This window comes from Fundulus heteroclitus, chromosome 13 (genome assembly GCF_011125445.2).
Source record: "Fundulus heteroclitus isolate FHET01 chromosome 13, MU-UCD_Fhet_4.1, whole genome shotgun sequence".
In the NCBI taxonomy this organism is placed as follows: Eukaryota; Metazoa; Chordata; class Actinopteri; order Cyprinodontiformes; family Fundulidae; genus Fundulus; species Fundulus heteroclitus.
The window spans coordinates 24,014,940-24,025,914 of NC_046373.1; the positions used below are offsets into that span (position 1 = coordinate 24,014,940).

A 10,975-nucleotide genomic window follows, 5' to 3' on the forward strand; every position below is an offset into this window, starting at 1 on the left:
GAAATATTGACATTTTGTTTATTGCTCCTTTAATTCATTCCTTGTGCTTCACATTAATATACTTTAAGTTTCTTTAATCTTGCTGACATAGAGCTCCACTCCTAAATTGAACTCCAGGGGCTGTATTCACAAAGATCCTCAGAGTCCTCTCAGAGCTCCTAACATAGCCTAAAACTTCCTATCTAGGAGTCTGAGCGATTCAGATAGTCGTTTAGAGCAACTCTGAGTAAGGGGACAACAGAAATGTTTCTTGGTGAGGAGGTCTGGTTGAGCCGTTTGCTAGGTGTGACGCTGCCCTTTAAGAGCTATGACTGGTTAATACAAGAAACTGACGAGCTACTACTAATCAATGGAGAGGAATTAACTGATTAGATTAAGAAATGTGTCATGATAATAAAACTTTGCTAAATTAAATCATTTTCACACAGCACCAAAATGTTTGGCCCTCGCCTTATTTACATCATTGTTTTGATTTGCTTATTGATATGTTTATTCGCCTTACCGGTCATATTCCTACTTCATCTACTTGATCTAATGCGCACTCACCTGTGAGCATTTTACTGTGATAACCTGCTTATTTAAAACGGCTGTATTTGGCTAAATGACTGCCATAAAATAGGAGAAAAGAGCTAAGATAACCGAACTGGACAGAGGCGCGGCATCTCTGTCAGCACAGCTCTGGGAGAATAGAGCAGTGTCGAAAGGTAAACTGGTCCCCAGATCATGGTGCGAAGAGCCAGACTTCTTTGCGCATTTCCGATCATATCAGTGCGTCTCATTCTCTGCTGTTACGCCCCAACTTGGAAAGTGAGAAGCGCTCAGTGCAGCAATCAAAAGCCAGACAGGAAATGACATCACACTAGGGATTTTCTAGCTGATCAGGGATACTGACATCACGTATAATATGGGAAATATGCTCTCAGCTTTTACATCTTCCCTGTATGTATATAGAGCGTATATTATTGTACTTTCTTGTCTAGAGTGTTATGTATAATTTTTTCTACAACTGTTTCCAATTGTTTGAAAATGTTTGTAAAAATGCTCTCATTAGGTCTTTAAATAATGACACTGAAATTTCTCCAGGGCGTGAGGCAACAGAACATGAAAAATGCCGATAAGGGTGAATGAATACTTTTGCAAGACACTAATCTGAATTTTCACAGCTTTATTGAACACTTCCAGTAACAATCGTATTCGCCATTACTTCCGTTAACAGGGCGCTGCTGCATGACGTTGTCTTGTATCGCCTTTCGTTTGTGTCTGAACCGTTCAGACACAAGTCTGAATTAGTAGCATGAATGACCCCCCCCAACAATTTATATATATATATATATCAGATTTCAGAAACAACAAAAAAAAAATCTGATTTGAGCATCAAGACCTGCAGAGTGAACGTAGCCTAAGAGCCACTTGTGGCCTTAGGATTCTTTGTTAATACGGACCCTGGTCTTCAGTACTGGTATCCTTCTCCTTTACAATCGCATGCTACCTCCAGTTGGTCTGTTCTGTGGAGTACATGGTGATTGTCACATGACAAAACAGAATTAAATAATTAGAAACATTTTTTCAAGGCACTATAGCAGTCACAATATACAAAAAAACAACAAAATCACAACCTTAAAAAATAATAAATAAATCAGACAATTCTGAAGTGACTGAAGCGAATATTTTTGGTTCACATCTCCATCCCTGACAGTTAATTTACTCATTCTGATTTATTGTAACAATCCAACCCATCATGATGGTAAATCAGAGCTTCATCGTCACAAAGATGAATTCAGACAAAATAATGAATGTATTGTAAAAAAAAAAAAAAATTAAGGATAATCCATGTAATTGCGCAGCGTTTTGCACAAACACTAAAATCTGTCTGCTAAAGGCGATATGATTCATTTTCAATTGTTTTATTTATGCTAAAAGATAAATAAACTCATACGTCTAAAATGTATTGATTTTTTTGCAGATTCCCGACGACAAAGAGTGAAATCTCCTTAATTGGGGGCTGCTGAGAAGATTTAAGGCAGAAATGTAATTAAAAACAGGCAAATTTTAGATTAACTTTAAATTAAAAGAAACACATTTTAAAAAAAAACAATCAGATAAAATTGTTGGAGGGCAGTCAGCAGGTCAGAACTTTACAGAAACTGCACTTGGTTTACAAAACCATGATTGGTGTATCTGTAAAGCCCCTAAAAAAAGCAAAAACAACGGCACCTAAACGGCTCATCCTGGCGTTGGATCATAAGCCGGAGCTCTGCAGGGACCGCTCTCTGGTGTGTCGCCGTATGTGCCGCTTGTAGTTGGAGTTGTCGCTGAAGCTGCGGCCGCACACGTGGCAGCTGTACGGCTTCTCGCCCGTGTGGACCCGCAGGTGCTTCTGGTAGCCATCGGACCGCGTCAGTCTCTTCCCGCAAATGTCGCACGTGAACGACTTGTCCGCCTTGCCGTCGACCTTTCGGTGGACGCGCATGTGTTTGGCCCACTGGCCACGCTCGTAGAACGCCTGGCCGCAGATGGCGCAGACGTAAGAGTCCAATGCAGCAGGAAGTCCCCCGCACTCGTCCCTGCTGTTTCCCGAAGCCGCCTCGCCATCTCCAGGCGCATCCTCGCCGAGCTCGGAGCCGGTCCGTCGCAGGGAGGTGCCCGGCTGCGAGTCCTCCGGGTCCTGGCTCTGGAGATTTGGGGCCGGGGACCCGGTGGAATCGTTGTCGTGCTGCGTTCCTGCGCTCCTGCTCTGGAACGACACAAAAGCGACGCGGCTCTGCTCCGGCCTCTCTGGCATCCCGCCTGGCTGGTCGCTCCACATGTCTTGCTCCTGATCCTCCTCCTTGATGTGTGCAGGAGACTCCTCTTCGTTGAGATCTGGACTGGGGCTCCAGTCCCGATGCTCAGAGATGGCTGTGGAGCACAAAACAGAACAGAGTCAGCGTGGAAAAGACCAGAAGTTTTCCTGCCTGTGCATTAAAAGCTGCCCTGCTCCATCATTGGCTGGAGTACCGACCAATCAAAATTAAATAAATAATAAAACCCCAATTTTCTGGGACTTTCCGAAGTAGCAGCACAGACTTTTTAGTTGTTTAAGTTACCATATTTTTCGGACTATAAGCCGCATCAGTCAAAAAAATGTGTTATGAAGAGGAAAAACAACATATATAAGTCGCATTAATTTAGAAATTACATACCAAAAACTGGGTAATGGTGCCACGTGCTAAGCTAACAGTACGACACGGATGTTTCAGAGCGACATAAAGCTCACGTGCATCAGCAACGTTGTAAAACACCCGGACAACAGAGCTGTAAGCTAGCGCTAGCTGTTGTTAGCTTCACGAACAGCCCAATAACAGGGTTCTGTCGCGGTCTGTTTTATTTGAGCAGCACCACGCAACGCTCCGCTGCATAAATGCAGACTGAAACAGGGAAACAACATACAAACGTGTGTTTCAGTCTTTTATGAATTAAAAGTTATTGTTTTAATTCACTTTTAAGAGCCGCAAGAGCAGCATATAGTTTTCACGGGCCTAGAGTGCCCTCTTGTGGCTACAGATGGTACTGTTTACTACTCGGTACATGCTGGTCAGTATGATTTACCATATACAATCGATATACAAGTTACCTGACTATAAGTCGCAGGATCGGCCAAACTATGAAAAAAAAAGTGTGACTTATAGTCCGAAAAATACGGTTTTCATGACAGCTAACTGTAAGTAAATACCATTTAAAGTTAGTTGGATTGAAATGACTGATGACTAAGTTCAGTTGTATTTAGTTAATGCATCATAGGGTATTGCATGTTAGCATGACAAATATTAAAGGAAGTTAATGTTGTGTTTATATAAAGTTGTCTATTTTGCATACAGATGTATAATATCTGCTTTATTCAAGATATTGAAGTTATCTTGCTGTCTAGGAAGTAGTTCACCATTTATTATCTATTTGGAAGTATTTCTAAGTTAATGACAAGGGTTTGATTAATAATTTGCACAGACTTTGTGACCAATATCCTAATTGGGGATTTTTATTTCTCTGTGTACTTTATAGAACCATACACAAAGGAATTGTGAGGTGGACTAAACTGAAAACAGCATCTGTTTTAGTCTGTGCGCCATAAAAAAGCCTGTCTCCATCCATCTCTGAAAAAAGCAGCTCAGTGAGACAGGAATATGTCAAGCTAACCAGACAGGACCGACAGTACAAAAAGAGTTTTAAAAACAGGAATGGTTTGTCCAAAGCCCGGCCTGTAAAAATCACGGGCGTCACTCCTGACTCGTCCAAAGACTGTGGTGGCGTGGAGGGTTATTTAAAACATAATAAAGCAAATTAATTAAAATCATGATATGAATGGAAACAAATTTGCAGATGAAGCAAGGTTTTTCCAAAACTACTGAATTTAATTTCTTTGAACTCAGATATTTCACCCATTCAGGTGCACAAAACAAGCTGAACATATGAACACAGAGTAAACCTATCAGCCAAGAGAACCCATCAGCCCCATAGCCTTTAGCCAGGGACCTGTACAACACATGAGGGGCAGAGTTTTACTGTGTGTTGCACATATACTTTTTGCACTTGATGCATATATATTGTGTTTTTCTGTCCATCTTCCACACTTTGCACTGCTTCTTCTTGTGGCTGGTGTTTACAACCCAGAATAATGAAAAGATCAGGACTTTTGCTAACACCCCTCTCTCTCGCAAGACACGAGTGCCAGACATGTAGTGCAACAGCATCACACACTTACTTCAGGCCCTGCAGATTCTGGTTGTGTAGGTTGGGTGGATAGGGCAGCAGCATTCTCCTCTTGAATCCTCCTCATTTGGCACATAGGGTACCAGGGTTGTGTCACCCGTGTATGCAAACTTGGTCCATTTCCTCCAAAAATACATCTTCATTCTAAATTGGTGCAGTCAAGAATAATTTTCCGGATGGAATCTGGGATGAAAAGCTCAAAAGAAGACTTCATGTCCTGTGTGTGAGTAACTGTAATTTGTGTTGGTCCTGGTTGCAGCCTTATCACATTGGCAGCCTTGCAGGGTGGCTCTTTTCTTGGACGAGACCGTTCAATTTCAACATTTTTGCCTTCCATATTTCATCACTTGCTCCACACTGACTGCCTTGTTCTTGTTCTGTTTGGTTCTTGGCCCTGTGACTGGCTGCTGACAGCCTGGTCTGGTGACTTGTCTTCGGTTTTGGAACTGGCGGATGCTCAATCCCATCATTCTTCAGAGTCACTGTCAGATTCTGAATTTTCAGAAATGGGATCCTCAAATTCTGAAACCTCTTCTTCTGAATCCTATCCCTCTAAGCTATCATCAAAAACTTCTCTCTCTTCCAAAATGAATTCCAGGGTCCTCTACGCATAGTACCTCCTGGCCGTCTTGATCGGTTGTTATGAGCAACCACACTTTATATTTATACTCTACTCCATTTGTAGCAGAAAGAGAGTGAGAAAAGAAAGATTACTGCAAAACAGAGAGTCAAATGTGCCCAGACAGGAGGAGGGGGGGTGGGGGGTACGGCGTGTAGTCATTAAAATCGTATTCTGATATATGTTCTTCACAGAGAATTTTGTGAATCTGAGTTTCAAAAATTAATTAATTGTATAATTTTTCTTTCAGTGCCCCTATGAATCCACGGTGCCAGAGAAAAAGAGTAACTTACCTACCAAGGTATTAAAGAGTTACCTAACAATCTGTATTTAAAGTCTTTTTATTGATCTTTTGTAATATAATTTCCTGAGGAAACCAAATTTGGGGATTTCATTGGCTGTAAGCCACCTACAGAAATACAAACAATAAATACAAATATAAAGCACTCTAGGTTATGACACTATATTATTTTGAATTAAATTACTAAAATGTATTTTTTTTTATTACACTACATGAATGACACTGAAGTTGATCATGACTTAGACTTAGACAACTTTATTTGTCATTCTGTATGCACAGAGTGCGTACAGAACGAAATTTCGTTTACATACAGCTTGAAAATTTCAGTGAATTGCAGTAGATTTCAGAATAAAGTAAATTACAGGATAAAATTACAGGATAAAGTGCAGCAGTGATTTCACAGTACAGCAATTGAAATGTAAACAATGCAGGACAAAGAGACAGCGTGCGATCACAGTGTACATATGAGTATATCTTATGTACACTGTATGTGCAGAAATGATTTGTGCAAGAATGGATTTTAAAGACTGAGAGTTCGGCAGCAGTTGTAATGCTGGATAAGGATGCAATGATGCAAATGTGCAGATATGCGAATGTGGAACAGAGTCCAGTTATAGCTTCAGCAGCTGTGAGGGGTCCCTGATGATGTTACGGGCTCGGGCCACGCAGCGCTGAGATGAAATGTCCTTAATAGAGGCAAGAGGAGCCCCGATGATCCCTTCTGCTGTCCTCACCACTCTCCTCACATTCTTCCAGTCGGAGGCACTGCAGCCTCCAGATCACATAGAGAGACAGCTGATCAGAATGCTCTCTATGGTGCTTCTGTAGAAGGTCTTGAGGATGGGCGGGGGCAGATGAGCTCTCCTCATCCTCCACAGGAAGTACAGTCGCTTCTGTGCCTTCTTCACCAGTGACGTGGTGTTCAAAGACCAGGTTAGGTTGTTCGTGATGTGCACCCCCAGGAACTTGGTGCTGCTGACCACCTCCACAGCTGAGCTGTTGATGAGCAGTGGAGCGTGGTGAGGCCGGTTCTTCCTGAAGTCGACGATGATCTTCTCCACGTTCAGGATCAGGCTGTTGTCTCTGCACCAGCCCACCAGCTGCTTCACCTCCTCTCTGTAGTCCTGGTCGTTGTCGTCTCTGATCAGGCCCACCGCCGTTGTGTCATCAGCAAACTTCACGATGTGATTGGTGGTGGATCATCAGTATTCAGCTAGGTTTTTATTTTATTATTATTTTATTTAGTTAAACGAAAAGCCATTTATTTATATGCCCCTGACTCTCAAAAAAAAAAAGTCTTCAGGCTCTTTACAAAACTTTTCTTTATCTGGTGATATACTGTCAATTTAATCTAATCATAGACACGTTCAAGGTAAATGCTATGCACTCAGATTCCATCTAGATAGAAAACAGAGCAAGTACGCAACTGAAGTACGAGAACTGACCATTAAAGCAGCGAAAAATGTATTTGGTTCTCAAAGGTAACAGATACAAAAACAAAACACATTTCTGAATAAGTAAAAGCTGAAGGAGCTTAATTATTATTGTCAGTAAAGGTGCATTTTCTGCTTGATTGTTTCTTTATGGTGAAAGAATGCCACCTGAATGACAGTCAAGCAAATAACCATAAAAAACAACTATTATGAAGTTTGAAAAATGAATAAGGGACGATTTTGTATGTATCACCTTTTTTTCTTTAAGATTAAAACCGACCCACACTTTCTTAGTGTTTCTGAGAAAGTGTGACCCCAGGGAATGGGGAAAGTTTTTTTAAAGGGATATAAATACTAAATATTTTCTTTAAAAACAGCTGAGGATGATTAAGATGAAGGGCTGAGTTGTAAGATTATCGTTTTAAAGAGAAATGCCCAAATTAAAATTATAAAAAAAAAGTAAACTATAATTTCAAATGTTTTTTGTGTTATTTTACATAGAAAGGTGGACCCCTCACACCCCCACCATAGACTATTCTCCCTGCTGCCCTCTGGAAAGAGGTTCCGCAGCATCCGCTGCAGGTCCACTAGGTTCTGCAAAAGCTTTTTCCCTGCTGCCATCAGACTGTTGAACTGCTGAACTGCTGAAGTATAAAAACGGACTGTGTACCACACTCGACTCGCTGATTTGCACATTTGCACATTTGTATCGTATCCTGCAAAATTGCTGCTGCACCTTACCCGGAAACGTACTGCAAAACTGTTTACAATGCAACTGTACCTTACTGCATATTTGTTTACATTTGTTTTACATTGTTTACATTTCAACTGCCTACTGTTCACTGCTGCACTTTATCCGGAAGTCAATTGAAACTTATCCTGTAAGTGACTGCGATTTATCACTGCACTTTATCCTGTACTGTAATTCACTGCAAGGTATCCTGTAGAGTTACTGCAATCTTTCTGAGCTGTGTGAAAACGAAATTTCGTTCTGTATGCACTCTGTGTATACAAAATGACAATAAAGAAAGTCTAAGTCTAAGTCTAACTGATAGGTGAAGTTGAAGTGATCACACTATCAGGGGTATCGTACCTAGGGATGTCGCCTGTGTCAGCGTTCACAGATGGAGCCGCTTTGTTTACCGGCAGAACCGCTGAAACCAGGGGAACCGAACCGTCTCCCTACCTGAGCTGTCGGCCTGCAGGGAGACCTGCGGCTTCCTGGAGAGCTCCAGCAGCCGGCGCTGACGGTCAATCTCCAGCTTGGAGCGGGAGATCTCCTCCTCGTATTCCGCTATGGCTCTCCCAAATACACCGAAAATCTCTTCTGCTGCCGCGGTGAGCCGCTGGTTGATCAGGAGCCGCAACATCTCGATTTTAGACATTTCGGCGGTGACTCGGGAGGCTGGTAGCCGACAGAAAGCTAATCTAACGCCAGATAAAAACTGTGGCGATCCGGTGACTTGTGCAGGAGCGTCAGTTCCAGGTTAACTTCTGCGAGAGGTGCGAAGAAATCTTAGGAAAGCCCTCCACCGCCCCCTGCTGGCCAGGAAGCATCGATACACCTTTCTCTTCTTCTTTTTTTAATGGCGGTTAGCAAACAACAGTTTGGTCCATTACTGCCACCAACCGGTAGGTTGTGTGACACCACACAAGCGAGCACAAAAAATATTTTAATACACATCTCTCTCTCTCTCTCTCTCTCTCTCTCTCTTCTTGTTCTTGTTCAATCACTGTCCTTTCTCTCTGAAATGTCCTAGTTATACATACATTGCTTCACTTTCTCCACATAATTCACATATTCCTGTTTCATGCTTATTCATTTTGTGTAATGTTAAAAGTAAAGTGTCCAAACATGTATTATTATTCTTTCCTGTATTGTTTTTTTCCTCCAAAACTTCTATTTTCTCATTTTTTTCCTTCAAATTGTATAAAACAATCTTACTTTAATTTTTTATTTGAACAACTTTTATTAGTTTGTTTCATAGTTCTATTGTTTTAGTCGTTGCTTACAGATTTATTGTATTTATGCCTCCTAGAACTGGTTTAGTTTTTAATCAGTGCACAGCCCTTCTGTCAACTTTTTAAAGTGTTTTATAAATGAGGTTGTATAAAGTTGTATTATAAATACACATTTTAGATCCCTCAGGATACAAAATATTCCTGTAACCTGCAATTATGTAGTCCAAAATAACATGTTTTTTTTATCGTATAACTTTATTTTATTAAAACATTTTAACACAAAAACGTCGGGGTTTTTTTTTGTTTACTTTTTTGTATTTACACTTATTTCTTACATATATCCATTCAATTGTTTAAAATTGTCTGTTTTCCATATTTTGTATAAAAATGTTCTCAAGTAAGTTAAAGATAAAGATTGTATTATTTACTTAATAGTTTTCTTTTTTGGTAAAATATATTTTCAGCTTTATGCTAGAGGTTGTAAAGCATTCTGTCTTTTTTATTTACTTTAAACTCACTTTTGAAAAATTCCTGGTTGAATTTTTAGCAATTTGTTTTATTTGCATATATAAACCTTACTTTTTCTTTTCACTTTTAAACAAGACGACCTGAAAAAATTTGGAGAAAAACTTTGACCCATTTTTTTTTTACGGCCTATAATTAGACGACAAAAGAGGACAAGTCTATTTATTTATTTATTTATTTTTTAGAAAATATTGGCTTTATTTCCACAAAAAAAAAGAAAAAAAAAAGAAAAGAATTGCATTTATTGTAGTTTGTAACTCAACAAAGGTATCAATAGCTTTTATCCAGAAAAACTGTGTTGATTTATTCATTGGTATAATAAAATGGGACAAAAGATGAAAAACCAGCATCTAAAAGAGGAAACATTTTAGTCATGGGAATTGCAAATGTCAATGTTTGTTACATTTCTTGCAGGCTGAAATTAAAGATGGAAATCTTGAGAAAAATTACATCATAAATTGAGGCTTGTACCAATTATTTTTACATGGTCCCATGTTTTCATAAAACCTTGCTCTCAGCTTCCTAAATTTACAAATAGTACATTTCAACCTTTAGAAAAAATAAACTGAGCAGTGACTACTAAACAGGTGTCGAAGCCCCTTAAAGGGCATACAAAACTCTGTAGAAATTACAGTATTTTAAGAGTTAAACCATTGAGACCATCAACGTTGTACAGATTTATGACATACATTCTGTACAACACAACTAAAAACACAAAAATCGATCAGGGGAAACAATATACACTCCTGATCAAAATCTGAAGACCATTTAAAACATTTATTTACATTTTCCACTGTTGGATCTTAAGATGTTTTAGGTAGACCTTTAAAAATGCCAAAAGAAGAAATAAGAATAAGAGACCAAAAGTTGTGAGCAGCCAATTTATTGAAAACAACAATTTAACTGAAGTAAGGCCGTTCATCAGCTGATCAAAAGTTTAAGACCACAGCTAAAAAACAAACAAACCCTAAAACAGAAATTAAAGCCTCAAAAATTGACTCAGTAATGAGTAGATCCACCATTATTTCAAAAATGTATTTTGGCATGCTCGACGCATTTCCAAAATGTTGCTCCAGGTGGTTTCATGAAGGGCATCCACTGTCTGGAACTCATGTTCTCAATTGGATTAAGATCAGAGGAACACACAGGATGATCCAAAAGACTGATGTTCTTCTCCTGGAAAAAAAGCCTTGGTCATATTGTAGTGTTGTCCTGCTGAAAATCCCAGTCATTAACACAGAGACGAGGGCCGGCGGTCATGAGGGACGCCCGCTGCAACATCTCCACAGAGCCACCAGCTTTTTGACGGCCCTGCACCACCTGGAGCTCCATTGTTCCATTGAAGGAAAAAGCACCCCAGACCACGATGGCGCCCCCTCCACTGTGCCG

At 40.0% G+C, this 10,975-nt stretch overlaps 1 protein-coding gene across 2 annotated transcripts; it reads right to left on the reverse strand.

The window, feature by feature from the left end:
- Nucleotides 1-1,147: 1,147 nt before the first annotated feature.
- On the reverse strand, nucleotides 1,148-8,620 carry LOC105918471 (zinc finger protein 629). 2 transcript variants are annotated; one of them, XM_021311133.2, is made up of 3 exons: nucleotides 8,286-8,620; nucleotides 2,215-2,898; nucleotides 1,148-1,505 (listed from the first exon to the last, which is right to left on the reverse strand). In XM_021311133.2, exons 1-2 carry the CDS (start codon nucleotides 8,482-8,484, stop codon nucleotides 2,240-2,242), a joined length of 858 nt encoding a protein of 285 aa, XP_021166808.2. In that variant the 5' UTR covers nucleotides 8,485-8,620; the 3' UTR covers nucleotides 1,148-1,505; nucleotides 2,215-2,239. The 2 variants fall into 2 exon arrangements, with proteins under 2 accessions (XP_021166808.2, XP_012709007.2); XM_012853553.3 differs by lacking the exon at nucleotides 1,148-1,505 and having other exon boundaries at nucleotides 1,811-2,898.
- Between the last annotated feature and the right edge of the window lie 2,355 nt (nucleotides 8,621-10,975).